At 53.8% G+C, this 19060-nt stretch overlaps 2 protein-coding genes across 2 annotated transcripts in view; one reads left to right on the top strand and one right to left on the bottom strand.

Annotated features, from left to right (window-relative positions):
* Positions 1–1967: 1967 nt before the first annotated feature.
* Ubxn6 (UBX domain protein 6) lies at positions 1968–9121 on the top strand. Its single transcript, XM_051139684.1, has 11 exons — positions 1968–2171; positions 3291–3454; positions 3713–3777; positions 3984–4112; positions 6769–6866; positions 7025–7100; positions 7760–7844; positions 7921–8140; positions 8215–8345; positions 8420–8568; positions 8856–9121. The coding sequence occupies exons 1-11, from the start codon at positions 1975–1977 to the stop codon at positions 8982–8984; spliced, it is 1443 nt and encodes a 480-aa protein (XP_050995641.1). The 5' UTR covers positions 1968–1974; the 3' UTR covers positions 8985–9121.
* A 454-nt stretch (positions 9122–9575) lies between these two features.
* Chaf1a (chromatin assembly factor 1 subunit A) overlaps positions 9576–19060 on the bottom strand; it is a 29854-nt gene continuing 20369 nt past the window's right edge. Inside the window, exons 8-14 of the mRNA XM_051139625.1 lie at positions 15530–15756; positions 15137–15305; positions 14969–15049; positions 14449–14541; positions 13583–13838; positions 12429–12880; positions 9576–10232 (exon numbers count right to left, since the gene is read on the bottom strand). Of these exons, the coding sequence (XP_050995582.1) occupies positions 10089–10232; positions 12429–12880; positions 13583–13838; positions 14449–14541; positions 14969–15049; positions 15137–15305; positions 15530–15756 (1422 nt within the window). The 3' untranslated portion in view covers positions 9576–10088. The remainder of the gene's footprint in view (positions 10233–12428; positions 12881–13582; positions 13839–14448; positions 14542–14968; positions 15050–15136; positions 15306–15529; positions 15757–19060) is intronic.

Below are 19060 nucleotides of genomic sequence, written 5' to 3'. Positions count from 1 at the left end.
GTTTCTCTAGCTGTAAAACGGGCTCCACAATGCACCATATCCGTGGGCCTGGGAGGGTTGGTGACCTTCCTATCCTGAAGTGTGTCTGGTCACTGGGACCCCTGGGGCTTCCTAACCGTGACTCACACCGCAAAGAACTGCTTGCATTTCTGCTTTTGTATTTAGACTCTATGTATGATCTTAGCGGAAGGCAAACTAACAGCGGTGGGGCTGTCTCTGCTGCAGGGGCTTCTCAGATCTAAAAAGCTGACAGAGAACTGGCTCACTTAAGTCTGCCATCCCAGTACCCAGGAGTGGAGACAGGAGGATTGCCCTTGTTAAAGCCGAGATGGGAAGATGGCTCGGATTGTTGCCAGCCTAGCTCTAGGTTCAGGAAGAGATCCTGCCTCTTAGGAATAAAGCAAAGGATGAGAGGCCACCCGATGTCCCCCTCTTGTCTCTGCAGACCTACATATACCACATTCACACACACACACACACACTCACACAGCTTTGTTCTGTCAGTGACATAGAATTGTCATCTCAACACTTGGGAGGTGAAGGCATAAAGTTCAAGGCCAGTCTAGGCTACATGAGGTCCTCTCTCAAACATATATATTGGGAGACTTGGTGGTGCATACCTATGATCTCAGCGCTCAGGAGGTAGGAAGAGGCAAACCCGAGTTCAAGGCCAGTCTTGAACTTAGTCTACATAGTGAAATCCTACCTCAAAAAAAAAAAAAAAAAAAAAAAACACCCAAAAAACAAAAACCCAAACAAACAAAAAACAAAAAAACAACCAACAACAGCAACAACAACAACAACAAAAAACCAAAAAAACTAAAAAAGCATGTATCCACAAACTCTTCTCCCACCCCCACCCCAGACATGGTTTCTTTTCGTAGCCCTGGCTGTCTTGGAACTTGCTCTGTAGACCAGGCTCTGGCTGCCTCTGCCTCCTGAGTGCTAGCATTAAAGGCATGAGCCTGCCTCATTATTATCATTATTATTTTTCTTTTTTCCCTCAAAGGACTAAGGCATCCCGTCCTGGAACATTTACCCAGCACTTCCTGGCCGCCTTCCTCAGGAGCTCCACTCCTCTCTCACTGTAGCTCTTGGAAACTTGGGAGAATCTTCCCTGGTTCTCATCAAACGCCTGCCCAGCTCTTCTCCAGCCATGGGCGTCCTCCTTTCCTCGAAGGGTGTCCATGCTTCAGGTTTGTGCATCTTGGGGTCCAATGATTGGCCAACACAAAGCTGCTGCATTCCTGGGCAGCTTCGCAGGAGCACAGGCGAAAGCTTGCCCAGAGCATACATCCGTCATATGGTCCGCTGACTGCAAACTCTAACTGTTCCTGAGCCCGCAACACCACGTGAAATTAGGGCAGGATTACATGCACACACATGGAAGGGGCAGGAGGGAGCTTCTGGAATCTCCAGCCCTTTTTTTCTAATGAGTGACCATGTACAGTGAAGTATATGCTTATGAGGGTCCCCTACACTGAGGGTCTCAGTGGCCCTGACGAAGATGATGGCTGTTTCTTGAACAATAGTATTCTACAATGCCTGAGCTCAGAGCATTCACCTTTTTTGTTGAATGTGCACACCACACCTGATGGAAGTGTTGCAGGAGATTAAACTCAGGCTTTACACATGCTGGGCAAGTTTTGTATCAGCACCAATCCCTCTGTAGGTTCCTTTTTCTCTGTCTTGTACCTCCCAGAGGGGATTTCAGGCTCCTGCCCAGCACATCCACAACTTATTTTTCTCTGTAGCCCAGGTCGGCCTTGAACTCCTGCCATCCAAGCCTGGTTCCAGCAGCACTGGGAACATTTCCAGGCTGCTCGGTGGCTAGATGCTCTCTTTCGCCCCCTGGCGGCCCGCCGCGGTCCTGAGGGAGGCGGGCCCATCCATCACCCCGGCAACGGCGTCTTCAGACAGGAAGATGGTGCCCCTCCCGCTAGGTGCGCTTAAGGCGATTGTCACGTGAGTGGGATGGGACTTCCGGCGCCGCGTTATTTTCTTTCCGGTGGTTGGCCCACTGCTCTCACAGCCCGGGCCCTGAGCCCTCCGCCCCGCGGCCCACGCCGCTGGGCCGCCGTCGCCGCCATGAAGAAGTTCTTCCAGGAGATCAAGGCTGACATCAAGTTCAAGAGCGCGGGGCCCGGCCAGAAGCTTAAGGACTCCGCAGGGTGCGTGACGCCGGCAGGGCGGCGAGGAGGGTGAAGGCCAGGGACCGGAGAGCGCCGGTGGCGGGGTGCCAGAGACCCCCTCTGGGTCAACGCAAATCCGGGGGCAGATGGGAGGGTGGGGTCGGAAAGTGTAGGCGAGGGGGCGGGGCCTAGGGAGGGCGTGTCGTGGGAGGGGTGGGCGGGGCCGAAGAGAGGGGGCGTGTCGTGGCGGGTGGGCGGGGCCTCGAGGGGTAGGCGGGTGCGGTGGGCAGTCGTGGCCAAGGGACGGTGGTCACAGCCTGGAGAGTCCTGGTCCTGGCTGGCGAAAAGGGGCATGGTGATTCCGGGGGCGGAGCTAAAGGAAGGACCGCCTAAAGGCGGGGCCTGCTGTGGACAGGAGAGGGTCTGTGAGAGATTAAGACTCCTTTGCGCGCGCGCGCGCGCGCACACACACACACACACACACACACACACACACACACACACAGACTTCTTTGTAAGTGATGTGGAGTGTGGAAGGAGTTGAGGTACTCTGGGAGGGGTTGGAGAGAGAGTAGTTTTGGGAGCGTTTTGGAGGAGTGTGGAAACCAGAAAACCCCAGGCTGTTGATGAGTGGTGGGGTGTTAGGTTCCTAGCAGGCTCTGGGAGGAGGAGGTGGGATCTCTTGGGGGTCTTGGCAGCTAGGGTACTCACAGGAGGACTGGAGGCCCTGGAGAACTCTATGTGCTGGAGAGGAGGGAGGTAAGGCATGGGTGCATGGCATGTGGGACACTGGAGCTGCCCAAAAGGGGTGAGGTGGAAATTGGGGCTAGTTACAGGCTACCAGAAAGAACTCTTCCGGAAGCAAAGATGGGCCTATACGGGGAAGTAGGGAATGTGGGCCATATGACTAGGGGCTAGGCTGATTGGGAGGAAGAATGGCCTTCAGGCCAGGACTAGAAGGGACGTGGGCAAACTAGGGGTCCAGCTATAAATAGTGGGGTAGCTTCCATGATGCAAGGTATATGGAGGTTCACAGGGTCCTCATGCCAGGACCTGATACTGCATGAGTTGGTGTCTGGAGGTCTGGAGGTGTGATCTGTGCATCTCTTTGCAAGATGGACGCACTGTTAGGCTAGTTAGGTCCCTATGTGTGTCCAGGGAGAAGACCTCTAAAGAAAAGTCATCGCAGCTGGCCCTCCGGCCACCCCGCCAAGGTCCCACCGATGAGGCACAGATGGCTGCTGCCGCTGCCCTGGCCCGGCTGGAACAGAAGCAGCCCCGAGCCAGGGGCCCTACATCTCAGGACTCCATCCGGAACCAGGGTGAGTTCTGTTCTGGGTGGCCCCTGGGGTGGTTTGGGTCCACAGAGGGCAACAGGGGGTCGGTCCCCTGTGACAAGTAACAGCAGTGGCTCTTAGATGGGGACTTGGAGATGACAAGGGACAGGGACTCTAGTGCTCCACTAGAGCACTGACAGGGAGGGCTGCTGGCTCTTAGGCCAGCCCCCTCAGTGGAGGGTGATGGGTATGGCTGAGCTTCTGGTCCTCACTCTGTCCCCATTAAACCCTCCTTGTTCCTAGTGAGAAAAGAACTGCAGGCTGAAGCCACCTCCAGCAACAGCCAAGGGACTCCCGGGACCAACTCGGTAAGGCATCTGCTAGGGACTGCCCAATGCCCTGGGGCAGTGTGGAGGCGGCCGCAGCAGGGGTAGGGGTGGGGTGGACGGAGAACCTTGTGCAGAGCCTGGCATGAACAGTACCTACGGTAGCGGGGAAGAGATAGACCCTTAGAAGAGGGGTGACAGCCATGGGCCTGAATGTCCAGCTGCAAGAGCTTCCTATCTGTCTTCAGGTACCTGAGCCCAAGGAGGAAATCTCTCCCCACTTGGCAGTGCCTGGTGTATACTTCATCTGTCCGCTCACAGGTGTCACCTTGAGGAGGGACCAGCGGGATGCTCACATCAAGGAGGCCATCCTGTCGGTGAGTGGCCTGACCTACTGGGCGCATGGTACCACAGATGCCCATCAAGCCTGGTAGCTTAGTCACTGTTCTATTACTGTGAAGAGATATGATGGCCAAGGCAGCTCTTACAAAAGAAAGTAACTGGGCCTTGCTTACAGTGTCAGAGGTTTAGCCCATTACCATGGCAGCAGACAGGCAGGCATAGTGCTGGAGCAGGAGAATTAGCCATGTGCTACGCAACCTCATGTGCAGGCAGGCATGACACAGACAGACAAGGCCTGCCATGGCTTTTTAAATCTCAAAGCCTCCCAGCACTCGGAGGCAGAGGCAGGTGGATCTCTGTGAGTTCGAGGCCAGCGTGGTCTACAAAAAGAGTCCAGGACAGCCAGGGCTACACAGAGAAACCCTGTCTTGAAAAACAAATCAAAAAATCTCAAAGCCCACTGCAGATGACACACTTCCTAATCCTTCTAAACAGTGCCACTCCCTGATGATTAAGCATTGCAATATAACAGCCTATGGTGGCCTTTTATTCAAACCACTCTACCTGGCAAGCGCTCTGATGGACTCAGAAAATAGAAGTCAGATGTGATGATACACTCCTGCTTTCCTGCTAAGGCAGGGAGATTGTGAATTTTGAGCCAGCCTGTGGTACACAAAAAAGGAAAACTGGGAATAAGAGGATATCCCTATACCTGGCTTTGACCGTGCCTGGTGGCTTTAGGTGTGCATCTCTTTCCTAAACTCTAGTGTCAGTAGTTCAGCACAAGACTTGCTGAGCTAAATTCAGGTTGAGAAGGCTGGTCCCTCATGGAGCCTCCCCAGCTGCTGGAGGCCTCACACCCCTTGACTTGTGGCTTCATCCTCCTGGGAGGCATCTGGTGTTCCCCGTTGTGGGTCTTCTATCGCCTATGATTAGCTCCAGTGCTGCCTTAGCCTACAACCCTACCATGGTGTCTTCATGGGTTCCAGCATCACACCAGCCACTCAGACTTGCTAGTGTTAGTGACAGGCTTGTGGCCCTCTCTGCTACCTGACACCCATTGTGGTCACTGTGGTCCCCACTTCACCCAGTACCTAGGAGTTGCATGAGTGGCATCCAGGTGCTGTGGTTCTAAAGCCAGCACATAAGGCACAGTTGTACAGCCACAAGGGCCCCAGAAGTCCCGAAGGGGTGTTCTTAGCTCCTCTTTTTCCCTGCTCGGCCATTTCCCCACCCCGGAAGAAGCATGAATGTTGCTGTATGGGTGGTGGGGGCCTGCCTTCTGGCACTCGGGTGCAAGGGTGTCCACAACTCCGAGAGCTGGGAAGGTGCCTTAGCCCTGAGGTGGGACAGCATCCCAGGGGCATCCTGAGGCATGGGAGCCCAGGAACCTCACAGCTCTGAGAGGAGGCCTCCTCAACAGACGATGCAGCCCCCAAAGGAGGGTTGCACCAACACCTGAGGAGCCTGAGCCCTGCTCCTTCTCCAGCCGGTGCAGCTCTCAGGGAAGGGTTGCTCTGAGGAACTGAGGAGCCTGAGCTCTGCTCTTTTATTTCTCCTCTTCTTCCTGATGAGTCACAGCAGGCAGTAAATCTGAGAGAGATAAGAGGGACAAATCTGGGAGTAGCTGCCCATGTTTCCATGAGAAGACCGCAGGAAACTGGTCAGACATAGCCTTTATGTAGTTTCTTAGAGGGCGGAGCTTCCTGGGACAGGGATTTCCAGAGTGTGGATTGGTGGGATTTCAGACCTGAGCTGGGGGAAGCTCAGGGATTGTTTGTTTGTTTTTTTAAGCATAAACTGTGGTGAGTCCTACTGAGGGGCTGGAGATGGCAGAGAACTGAGTAGGGGGTCGGGGAGGGGGACCTGGGCTGGGCTACTGGAGCTCAGGCAGAGTTCTGGTCACTTTGCTGCCTTGAGGTGTAATAAAGTTGTGTCCAAAATTTACAAATAGTCCATTGTAAAGGCGGTAGGCTGAAGCAGGAATAGTCCCCACTAACAGCGCCCATGGAGGTGGTTGGAAAGATTGATTGAACGTCAGCTGAGGCAGGAGTAGTCACCATGGACAGCTCCTGCTGAGGCGCTGCCGCCATTTTGTCTCCCATCTCCACAACCCCAGGGAGGAAGAAGGGGCTGAGTGCCCTGAGGTGGAAAGGAGAATTGACAGTGAGCCACTTTAAATATTAGTGATCTGCTGCTCAAGGGCTAGACATAGCTCTTGGAGGTTGTGTACAGTGGCCCAAAGGACTGGGGGTGGGGGTGCAGTGGACATCCCTGCAGCTTGGCTTGGTAGGAGAGGCATTGGGTAGCAGCAGGCCACCCCAGCTTGAAGGTGGGCTACTATTGCTGCCCCAGGCTGAGGCTTGAGGCAAGGGCACCATGGCTTTTGCCCCGGAGGGAGGGTAGGGTGGTGGTGGTGGTGGTGGTGGTGCAGTGGAGTCTCGAGGCTCTGGGCTATCTCTACCAAGGTAGCTGGGGCTGGCGCTGTAGCCTCCACCTAGTGGCAGCCACTGTGGAGAAATCGTAAGTAACCTCCATGAAGGCAAGCTCCTTGTCCTCCCCTATCTAGTACTTATGGCTAGCTTTGCCTCAGTTTACACCACTGGTCTCAGAGTCAATGGCTACAGCAGCTGCCTCTGCCCATTCCCCAGCAGTCTTGTGGGGTCCTCAGCGTGCCCTCCCTTCCCCCAGCACTTTTCCACAGACCCTGTGGCAGCCTCTATTATGAAGATACATACATTCAACAGAGACCGGGACCGCGTGAAGCTGGGTGTGGACACCATTGCCAAGTGAGTGAGCCTCAGTTTACCCAAGGGGTCTGAGGAGTGGAGGCTGTGTTGTGGGTTCCTTGTGCTGCAGGCACTAGGTCCTCCCTAGCTGTCTAAGGCTCAGAGGTGGAAGACCAGTGAGGTCAGGTGGTCATCTGGGTAGCTCTGCTTCCCCACAGGTACCTGGACAACATCCACTTGCACCCAGAGGAGGAAAAGTACCAGAAAATCAAACTGCAGAACAAGGTCTTCCAGGTGCGTCAGCAGGCATGGACGGCCTCATGCAGCACTGCCTGGACGTTTGTCTGCCTTTGATTGCTTTACTTTGGTTGTTGTTGAGACCGGGTCTCACTATGTAGTCCAATCTGACCCAGTCCTGGGGTCACCTTTCAAAAGGCTAGGATGCAGGCATACATCCATTTTCATACATGTGTTTATGTGTGAGTATGTGAGCCATAGCACATGTGTGGAACAAAGAGTCCCTGTGCATCTTGGCTCTTTCCATCTACCGTGGGGATCCTGGAACACAGGCATCACACTTGGCGGTAAGCACCTTAACTTGCCTGGCCATTTACCAGCCCTGTTCTTTGAATTTTTTGAACACAGGAACTGGAGCTTCAGTAATGTTGGGTCTATGATTTACAGCCACTAGGGTTAGGGACCTTTAATATGAATACTTGGAGAAGTCTCTCTGCCTCTTTTGTCCTACAAATGCAGGCACTCCAGCCTGTGCCTACAGCCGTGTATTAATTCCAGCCATAAAACCCTTGTGGCCAACACCATCCCCAGGGTCATTCAGCACCTGTGGATCTTTGGCTTGCTGAGAGTTAAGGCTTCTTGGCATCAATTCCAGCGGTGGTGATGGGGATGGTCTTGGCCCTGCAGCCTGGGTGACCCGTGTGCCTCTTCCCCAGGAGCGTATCAACTGCCTAGAGGGGAGCCACGAGTTCTTCGAAGCCATTGGCTTCGAGAAGGTGACACTGCCTGTGCCGGATCAGGGTGAGAGGGCGGTCGGGCAGGCGGGAGGGGGCGGGGTGGTGTGTGGGACACGGGGACAGCTGTCACCCCTCTGCAGAAGGCTCAGAGGAGTTCTATGTGCTGGGGGAGGCTGCACGAGCGCACCCGGAAAGCCTGGAGCAGCGCAAGCAGCAGCTGCTGGACGCCGAGCCAGTGCGGGCCATGCTAGACCGGCAGTGCCGAGTCTTCCGTCCCTCAGCCCTGGCCTCACACTTTGAGCTCCCTGCCGACTTCTTCAGCCTCACAGCCGAGGAGGTGAAACGTGAGCAGAGGCTCAGGTAGGCCCACATGAAGTAGGGTCAGTTCCTGGAGCTGTAGCTGGGGAGGCCTCACCACACTTGTGCCCACACAGAACGGAAGCCGTAGAGCGGCTGAGCTCACTTAGGACCAAGGCCATGAGGGAGAAGGAGGAGCAGCGGGAGATGCGCAAGTACACTTACGCCCTTCTACGCGTGCGCCTGCCTGATGGCTGCCTGCTGCAGGGTGAGAGGCCACCTCAGCCTCAGGGTTGGTAACAGGCTGGCTGGACCACCTGGCTCATGCTCTGTGCCCCACAGGGACCTTCTATGCCCGGGAGCGGCTATCTGCGCTCTTTGGGTTTGTGCGTGAGTCACTGCAGAATGATTGGCTGCCCTTTGAGCTGCGGGCCTCAGGCGGGCAGAGGCTGGCGGAGGACGAGACTCTGGCCCTGAACGAGTGTGGATTGGTGAGTTGGGGCTGCTTGTGCGATCACCCCCTTTGCAGGATCTCTGATACTGAATGGCAGGTTCAAGCATTTTTGGACCACCTTCCTCACTGCTGGGTGTGTGTGAAGGTGTTGTCAGTTTTGGTGGGCTCTGTACTGTCTCAGCCCTTGGTTTTTCTTCCCATGAGATGGGGAGGGCAGCTCTGGAGTTGACTGAAGGGATCTGTATGGTGAAGGTAGCATGGGGACAGGTCATCTGTCCATCATAGGGGGTATCACAGCCCAGGTGACATTTGCCTGCCCTGCAGGTACCCTCTGCACTGCTGACCTTCTCTTGGGATGCTTCAGTGGTGGAGGACATGAGGGCCGCAGGGACCGAGCCAGCCACATCTGTCTTGAGGCCTGAGCTACTTGCAGCCATCCAGCCACTCTCCTGAATAAAAGCAGGCTTGGCCCAGTGTGGCTCCGTCTCATGCTGCTCCCAAACTCATTCCTTCCCCTCTGAGCCCCCAGCAGGAAGAGGGACACCAGTGGCAGTAGAGATGGGAACAAAGTCCCACCTCAGGAGAAGAATTCTGTGAGCTGCAGGGGACAGGCCTGCACCAGCCTGAGGAATCTCAGCCGTCTGGTGCCATCTTGGAGTGCAGGACAAGTGGGATGGGCACCTCTGTGGCAAGAGTGGTCTGTAGCATGGGCACAGGCCCCATACCTGGGCTGGAGACAGGAGGGGCAGGTGCCTGGCAGGATGGAGCTGTAATTCCTAAGTTATGAACCTAAATAAAGAGGCTATTTAAACCCAATCTCCTGGTGTTTCATGAAAACCATGGCCAGTGTGCTTGAGAAGGCTAACAGTGGGAATGCTGTTCCTGCAAAGACTGTCCTGCTCTGTAGCCAACCAGGTCCTACCACAGTGCGTGAGGGTGGGGTGGAGCAGGAGATGAGCGGGGCGAGTTGGCCCTGGGGCTCCTTTCCTACATGCCCTCCCTGGGACACCATCTTTCAGTAAGCTGGCTGCACCCAGTATAATATGCCACGACAAGACAGACAGGGCTCAGGTAGAGTGTATTTATACATGTCCACATTTGCCCAGGGCCTGCATGCCACAGCATTCCCGGCACAATTTATAGCAGGTGTTTGACCCAGAGCAAGCACTTATGACCAGGGCCCAAGCAGACACCAGCTGTCAATAATGCTTAACTAATAAGGGTAGATTAGCACGCAGCCCTGGGATCTTTACAATTTGGAAGTAACTGTCCAGGCCTCCTACAGACTTCAGACCCCAGAGTGTGGGACAAAGTGCTCTTATACAGGAGTCAGCAGGAGGCTCCAGTCTGGTTGGTGGTCACTAACCAGGTGCTGCATGCTATTGCTGGTGCCTGTTCCTATCTCCCTCAGCAGCTCTACAAAGCTGAGAGGAGGTGCAGCATTCACTGCCCAGGCCATGCCTGCTACTAGCTTTGTGAGTCAGGTACCTGCACTCTACTCCCTGCCGCCCCAGTTGCTTTCTTCCAGAGCCCCTAGGTCTTTCAACTTGACCGCTGTCATTTGCAAAGCGTGGGTGTGGGTATGGGAGCTTCTGAGACATCACTGCCAACATCTGGCACATCTATGATCATACAGTCTGTGTCGTCCTCCTCATCCTCTTCTGTGTCTGCCTGGAAGCCATCCATGTCTCCAGAGCCAACCTGCACAAGATACAGCCTGTCAGCATGTTGTCCATGGACACACTGTCTTAGACAATTTCCGGTAACACTGGGGCCTATGGTTTTAAACCCTGTGCTAAGATGAGTCATGCTCCCATCTCAAAAACGCCAACAGCTACACCCCACAGTAACCTGAGCAGCTTCTGAACTTTCGTTTCGAGAATTGTCTGAATGCACACTTTGTCATTTCTTTCTCCCAGTGGTTAAGACTCAGTGACTCCTGCAGCTGGAACTGCTGCTGGAGTTCATGGGCTTCTGAGGAAGAGACAGATGCAGCTAGGGTGACCTACATGGTGAGGAAACAGCTCAGTGGCCTTTGAAGGGGGAAGGCAGCTGCTCCTGCAGTTTGAATGCCTCTTGTATAGAGATCCGACTAGATCCATTCATGGTGGCAGGAAGGCCGAGGCGGGAGGTTCAAGAGTTGAGGCCAGTCTGGGCTGCTCTAACAGAGGACCTGAATTGGTTCCCAGCACCTGCATGGCAGCTACAGAGGACCTGGTGCCTTCTCATAGACTCCATGAGCACTGTGCTCACATGTGCACACAAACCATAAAAACACGATAAATCCTTAAAACAGGAAAACCAAGGCTCAAAGACAGGCACCCTTTATACAGTGTAGCCTGGGTGATCACAAATTCCAGCTAAAGACTGAACTACTCTGTGCTAGTCCAGAATGCTTGAGAACACAGCTGGTTCTCCCCAAGTGGGCCAGACATCTGGGAAGGCCAACCAAGAACAACGCTCCTCATAAACAGAACTAGTGGGTCTGACAGAATACTACTGAGGACACACCCAGGCACCTAGCTCCAGGGGGCCACGTGAATACCATGCTGGGCCACAAAATGCAAACGCCCACAGCTGTGCTCTGTGGTGTTGATTGGGGTACAGCAAAGATCACTAGGAGGAGACCAGGAAGAGCAACCGGGTGGCTGGACCGGCTAGAGTTCAAGGCTCCAGGCACATCCTCATGACAACAAGCCATATCCCAGGTTGAGGGTTGCTGTGCCATTAATGACAGTGTCAATAGGAGCCACAGGGTTGCAGGAACAAGTCCAGGTCCCAGTGTTCTCAGTGCTTTTCACTGTGGCCTTGGGTTATGAATAAAGTACACAGTTGTAGTCAGCACCAGGCAACACTTGGAGCCAGCGTCCCACACCAGCACACGTAAGCAAGCTGGGTTTCCAGTGGCAGAAAGGACATCTCAAGGGGGCTGGAGACATGGCTCAGAGGTTAAGATGTCTGTTCTTCCAAGGTCCTGAGTTCAATTCCCAGCAACCACATGGTAGCTCACAACCATCATGAGATCTGGTGCAGGCACACATGTGGGCAGAATACTGTATAATAGTAAATTTTTAAAAAAGACTTAAAAAAAAAAAAAAGACTTTAAAAAAAATAAAAGAAAGGACCTCTCTCCCTCTGCTTTTTTTGTTTTTCGAGACAGGATCTCTCTGTGTTAGCCTTGGCTGTCCTGGAGCTGCTTTGTAGACCAGGCTGGCCTTGGACTCACAGTGATCCACGTGCCTCTGACTTCGGAGTGCTGGGATTAAAGGCGTGCGCCACCATGCTCGGCTAAGAAAGGACATCTCAATGGAAAATGCTGTCCCTGCCTCAGTGGGCACGGCTGCACAGGGCTCTAAGGCTGTGTCACTCGCTTGTGCCAATGCAGCCCAGTACAAAGTGCCACTAGGAATTAGGAAGGAGTTATATAGCAAGGTATGGCAGAGGGGTTATGTGACTCTGACTATGACATTTGGAGACATGGCTATTGGCACAGGAGATCAGGTGGGTATCAGCTCTTGGGGAGGGAAGCAACTCCAGGTGACCATGATGGTAATCACAACAGCTGGGTCACTAGGTACCAGCCCCTCAGCCAACTGTGGCCTCTGGGTGACATCAGCATCAGATATGAGATGTGGCAGTGGCCACATGGAGCCAGATGGAACCATGTGCTCAGGGCTACTGTGACTCTAAAACTCCTGTAGAGGGGCATCAAGATGGCCCAATGGATAAAGGCAATGGTGCACAAGCCTGACCACCGAGTTCCCACCTTCAGAAACCCATGGGAAGGTGGGAGGGAACCAGTGCCACAAAGCTGTCCTCTGACTTGTCCCAAGCTGTGGCAGGTGCACAGCCTGATCTAGATGCAGGTGAGGAAAGCCCATGCCCTCTGCAGCTCACCTGTCCATCATGGCGCCGCTTCTTCATGAACTGTGTGATGCACATGGTGGCTGCTGGCTTCCGCTTGAGTGGTATGGGTGTGCTCTGGCCAGGCCCCTCCATGGAAATGTTGCCACTGTCTTCCCTGGGTGTCGAGGGCATGGCGGTGACGTAGGTCCACTGGCAGGGTACGGGTAGGCACTCCTGGCCAAAGCTTCTGAGCACCTGTGGGTGCACATACCAGCACATACGGAAGTCGGGCCGCTTCTCATAGGCAGAGTTCTCCGAGATAAGGCGCTTCAGCCTGGCCTTGGACGGCACAGCCACAGCATCCTCTGCACTGGGTGTCTGCGGGTGCAACGTAGGACTTGGGAGGCTCAGCAGGCCGCGGCGGCATCGCTCCTGGAATTCTCGGATGATCACCTTGCTCCCATTCACATTGCCATGTAGCAGTGGAAGCAGCTGGGCCAGGACTGTGGGATGAGACAGGCTAGAGGTGAAACCCTGAGAGGGTCCTACCAATCTTCACTGTTGCCAAGGAGGGCTGGCAGGGCACACTTCAAAGAAAGCCACTCAGTATGGGCTTAAGACTGTCCAAGCCACACGCCTGCTCCCCAGGGGCACTGAGCAATGTCATGTGGTCAGCTGTGTGTGCCTTCATGTTCCTCCTGAGTGGCCACTGCTCTCGGTGAGCCACCGCGTCCTTGGGTTTAGGACCGAGGGAGTGGCAGTATACTCGGGTCCAGGTCTTAATTCTGACTCAACATGATGCTGTGAGTCCTATTAAAATCCCAAGGAAGCCCGGCCTGGGGACTCACACCTGCAATCCAAGCACTCAGGAGGTAGAGGCAAGAGGACAACCGCAAGTTCAAGAACACTGTAAGCCACCTGGTAACTTCAAGACCTGTCTGAGTTACAGTGTAAGACACTGACTCAAAAAAAGCCAAGCATAACAAGGCTGGGGTGTGGCTCAGAGGTGAGCGCTTAGCAAGTATGTACAAATCCTAGGTTTGTATCCAGCGCCAAAGGTTAAAAAGGCAAGCTGCCACACAGGTGAGCAGAAGGCCCTGCTAGTTGTACATGCAGATGAGTTATCAGTGGATGGGTGTCCACCCAAAAGCTCTGCAGACTGACCTGTCAAGGGCTGTGCTCTGACACTCCCGCACCCCACTTACTATGCTGGTCCCTCTTCTCCCGCCTGGCGGCCTTGAGCTCTGGCTCATCAGGGGGTGCTGCATCCAGCAGGCACGCGGTGAACTGCTGCAGCAGCTTCAAGTCGGAGCCAGTGCAGTTGGCTGTCTCGGCTGCCCACACACATCCCACCTGCACAGGCTGCAGCACACGGAAGCGCTTGCCCTTGGCTAGGAGCTCATCCCACTCCTTGGCCTTCAGCTTCTGGCGTACTTTGTGGTTCTCAGGGTCCACACACTCCTGGCAGGACAAGGAGCAGACCCTTGTTTAATGCCCATGCTCCCAGGCACCCTACCACCAGACCCCAGGAGGATGTGACAGTGAAGGACAACTCTGGAGAGGTCAGTTTACACCCTGAATTGTGTGATGAGGCAGGTTATTTCAGTGGTATTGCCTGACCAGCCTCACAGCTCTACAACCCGGTTAGCAAGTGACCAAATCCCCAAGCCGAGCTCTGGGCTGCCCAAGAACATCATGGCCAGAGACAAGAAGGTACAGCCAGCTTGACCCCAGCCATTCTGTTCAGGGTCCCTAAAATTACAACCAGGAGCTCAGGACCCAAGGATACCACTCAAACTTCCCATGACCCCTTATGGAAGAGCTTTCAGGACACGGGGACCTTCTGGAGTGCACGCCCCCCCCCACCCCCTGTGTGTGTGTTTTGGGGGGGGATATGTACCTTCCTTGGGGGTTTGTTAGAACTCTAGGTGAAGGTAGGACCTGCAGGTCAGATCTCATGTCAGTTGCTCTGCAGCAGAGAAAGCTCCACCCATGTCTGCTCACCAGGAGACTAAGCCAAAGTAGCTGATATCTTCAATACCCTGCAACCAGCCCAGGCAGGATTCCTCACCTCAGTCACACCTTCGTCCTCAGACAGGTACCCATGGGGTACAAAGAAGCCATCATCCTCATCCTCATCTTCCCCCACATCATCATCCTCATCCTCAAAGAAAAAGACAAGAGCTCACGTGTCGGAGTTGAAGGCCAGTCTGGTCCCACATAAACACAGCTATGCAGGCACTGAGGGGCCGGTAGAGCCTGCTTAGCATCCAGCACTGGCCATGTAAGCTCCCTAGTTTACCCTTAGTACAACAGTACATCTGAGCACACCTGTGCTCCTGTCAGCAGGACACCATTAGGTCACAGGGAACTGGGAAACATGGCCAAACCAGCACATGTAGACAAACAGAAGGGACTAGTAGGGCCCAGTGTAGTCTTCCCATGTGTCTAGGGAGCTGGGGTGGCAAGCACTCACTAGTCCAGGCAGGACCAGAACTTCAGATCAACCGGCCCACCCCACTCACGCCAGCTGCACAGTGGCTCCTGCAGCTGGTGTAGCTGATGCTCTTCGCCCCACTGTGGTAACTCACCCCCTCACTGTGGGACAAAGATTCCCCAGGTTCTTCCTCTTCCCACTCGTCATCACTGTCTACCTCATAGTCGAGAAGGTTCTGGAGAGAGAACACGACATGAGCAGCATGGGGGAAAGTAGCACAGAGCAGCCCGCCCAGACGAGGAACCGCAACTCGAGGGCTCACCTTGTCCTGGGCCCAGGGGTCCCGGGGGCGGATGACTGCCGTCTTCTTGTTCCATGTGCCCCAGTACGCTGGTCGGTGGTTCTCTGAGAACTGCAGCAGCTTCATGCGGCCAAACCGCTTCCTCTCGGGCATACCGTCTACCTTGCTGTTCTCCACGATGACCACGTCCCTGGGCGGTCAGACCATGCTCAGTACTGTGCTCATGGCTGAACACCATGTGACCTGCCTGCTTCCTCTTGCACCCAGGGTTCAGGAGGTGTGCCCCAGGGCCCTGTTAACATGCTCTCATAACTAAGAAAGACACTCAGGGAGACAGTAATTCTAGGACTCAACAGCATGGGGCAGCATGGGGCCCTACCAGGTTCTTCTATGGCCTGGCATGCCAACGCTCACCTGTTCATGATGTCTGTGCTATGGCTGTAGACCTGGGTGGGTCCAGACTTCAGGGGCAGGCGGCCCTTTAGGTCACTAAGGAAGGAGCTGGTCCCACTCTGCTGTTGCAGGAGCTGGTCCAGCCGCTCGCACAGGTCCTGATCCAAGGCAGCCCGGCATCGTGGAGCCAGCACCATGTGTTCTTTGATTTCAAAGGGGGCAAACTTACCACAGGAGCCGGCCAGGGTCTGGAATAAGAACAACCCAATGCACTGCTGGCAGATCAGTGCATGTGGCAAGTCCAGGTGCACAGGCCAGAGGCTGTGCTAGCCCTGGTGTACTGCTGTAGGCACTGGCACAGGGTGGCTGTGGGGCTAGAGTGGCTAAAGGGAGCTGCTTGTGCGCTGGAAGATACCAGGGCCAGCTCCCCCCCGACCCCGAGACAGGGTTTTTCTGTGTAGCCTTGGCTGTCCTGAACTCACTTTGTAGACCAGGCTGGCCCCGAACTCACAGAGATCCACCTGCCTCTGCCTCCCCAGTGCTGGGATTAAAGGTGTGCACCACCACTGCCCGGCGACACCATAGTCTTTTTTCTTTGCAGCGATAGCAATGGGTTTCAGACAAAGCCACTTGAGAGCTACTTCTACTCCAGTGTTCCTTTAACCCCACCTTGTGGAGACAAAGCCTTGCTGCATAACTAGGGTAGCCTCAAACTCAAAATCTTCCCATCTTAGCCTGCTGAAATGATAGACACGGGCTGACATACTTGGCCACCAGATTCTTTTGTTTGTATTTTTTTATAGTTCATTTACTTAGGGGCCGGAGAGATGGCTCAGCAGTTAAGAGGACAGTTAAGAGGACCCAGGCTTGCCAGGTGGTGGTGGTGCATGTCTGTAATCCCAGCATTTAGGGAGGCAGAGGCAGGTGGATCTCTGTTGAGTTTGAGGCCAGCTTGGTCTACAGAGTTCAGGACAGCCAAGGCCACACAGAGAAACCTTGAAAAATGAAACCAAACCAAACCAAACCAACCAACCAACAAAAAGAGAGGGTCCCAGTTCAAATCCCAGCACCAACATGGTGGCTCACAACTGTCTATAATTCTAGTTTTGGGGGTAGGGGGTTGAGGGGGGTAGGGAGGGGAGAGGGGGTCCAATGCCCTTTTGTGTTTTCTATGGGCATTGTATGCATGTAGTACAGACACACACAGGCAAAACACCCATACAAATAGAACAAAAATCTATAAAACAACAAAATCCCTCCATTCATTTTGCTATGTGTATATGTGCACACATCTATGTGATTTTATCTTAGTTTCATTATTTATTTTTATATTATATGAGGTTTATTAAGTGAGCATGAGAAGAAAGAAAGAGGGAGAGGGTAACCTAGAAAGAGAGAGAAAGAGAGAATAAGGGGGGAAGAGAGAGGGAGTAAGACCTATACGATTTTATATACGCCATGTCAGCCATCTCTCCTGATTCTGGTTTCTGTTGTTGTTTGTTTATTATGATTATTATTATTGGTTTTTAGAGACAGGGTTTCTGTGTGTAGCCTTGGGCGTCCTGGACTTGCTTTGTAGACCAGGTGGTCTCAAACTCATAGCGATCCACCTGCCTCTGCTCCTGGGTGCTGTGATTAAAGGCGTGCACCACCTGACTCAGTATTTGTCAAACTCACTAGAAAACCAGTTTTAATGTGTGAACGTAGATGGTCTGGATGGCCGGAGAAGACCAGAGACAAGAAGCAGCTCGGGCCTCAAGGATAGCATGGCCCCTGTGTTCTGACAATGCCAGTGGACTGGTCATCCCAACACAGTTCAAGATTTTCTCTCTAACTGCTATGTCAGCCCACACCAGGGCTGCACTTTGTGCCCAGCCAGGTTGTTCAGCTGGTAGTCTTCCTAGTAGGTATACCAGAGGCTGGGAACCCCTAAAAACCATGGCACCCAAGCCCAGCCTCAGGGCCTCTTCGAGGGCAAACAGGCCCCAGCACATCTCAACTCTTCAGGGGCTTTCCAAAGCCCTGAGGCAGAGAACCAGCAATTGGTCCACTGGGGACAAGAGCCTCCTGTAGTATTAGGAATACACAAGACAGTCAAAGCCCAGCTGGGCACCCGAAATCCCAGTACTCCAAAGGTGGCCTGGCAGAACGCAGAGCTAATATACAAGAAGGGCTGGCCCGTAAGCTCAGCAGGTCAAAGGCTGATCTGAACTGGAGTCTGAGAACCAGTGATGGTAAGAGAAAAATGATTATAGAACGCTGTCCTCTGACCTCTGCCCAACACACACACACACTCTCTCTCTCAATTAAAAAAAAAGACAAATCAGGGGCCCATAAAATGACTCAGGTTAAAGGTGCTTGCTGTCAAACCTTCTGACCTGAATTCAATTCCCAGAACCCACAGAGTGGAAGGAGAACTTAAAATTACATTCTTAGCTCCACATGTGTATGGTGGTGTATGTACCCACAGCTTCACCCTATAAGAGTGTTGCTTTTGCAGAGGACCTGAGTTTAGATGCCACATTCCACAGCCTAAAATCTCAACCCTCCCTAATTATAGCAGAGTCAAAGCCACATAAGACTTTCCAAGCAAAAACCAAAACAATAGCCAGCAAACAGGAAGAGACAAAGCCCAAAAGATGGTAACACAGCGCAGGCTTCAGCAAGGTCATCTTAGGGGAACTAGAAGTCCTTCCCCAGAGTTTCTTTCCACCATAAGGTGAGCAGGTTTTGTCACTGGCTCCAGCCATGCTGAGCCTCCAGCTTTACATGCTAATTTGCTGGGGATGTGATGGAGGGATAAAACAGACTTACAACTGGACACAGGATGTTCCCCTGAGCTGACAAGGGCATCACTTCCCTCACCCACAGGCCGAGGTAACAGAACAGCTGCCACACGTGGCAGGGTGGCAGGGTGGCAGGGACTGATTTCCACCTCAGTTCCCACATGGTGTGAGCTGGCCAGCCTTACTGCAGCTTTCCCCCTAAACAAAGCTATTTACAGGTAGCCTCAGGGAATTGCCATCAGAACCCACAACACTGTGCTGTGTCTCACATGGGCCAGGTTACCAGGATGACACATTGCCATGCTCAGCCCCAGGCATGTGCTCAGTCCTGCAACCACAGCACTCAGGAGCTGAAGGGCCAGCCCAGCCTTCACAATCAACTCTAGCATGGCTCCGGATGAGAGTCACCAAGATCTTAACATGCCAGGGACAAGATCTGAGACATCCCCAAGCCACCAAAGGCACCGTGGGACCAGTGCTTGAACAACAGATGCCACACAGAATGTCAGGAGAGGACACCTGAGCATGGGCAATGAGGAGAGCAAGATGGGTGACAGGTTCGCTTTTCCTGCACCCTGGGCTTCTCTGTCCCTAAGGCTGCGATGCCAGCTCCCAGAGTGGCGTCACTGGACTCCACAGCATTTTGGAGGCAAAGAAAGAGCTAAGACTTGAACCCAGACAAGAATGCACTGGGGGGGTGGGGGGGGCGGTCCGGGTGTCTTGGAGCCCAGCTTATGACAGGTCCAGAGCAGGGCTGGGGAGATGT

This window comes from Acomys russatus, chromosome 31 (genome assembly GCF_903995435.1).
Source record: "Acomys russatus chromosome 31, mAcoRus1.1, whole genome shotgun sequence".
Lineage (NCBI taxonomy): Eukaryota > Metazoa > Chordata > Mammalia > Rodentia > Muridae > Acomys > Acomys russatus.
This window is presented reverse-complemented; position numbering and strand designations above follow the sequence as displayed.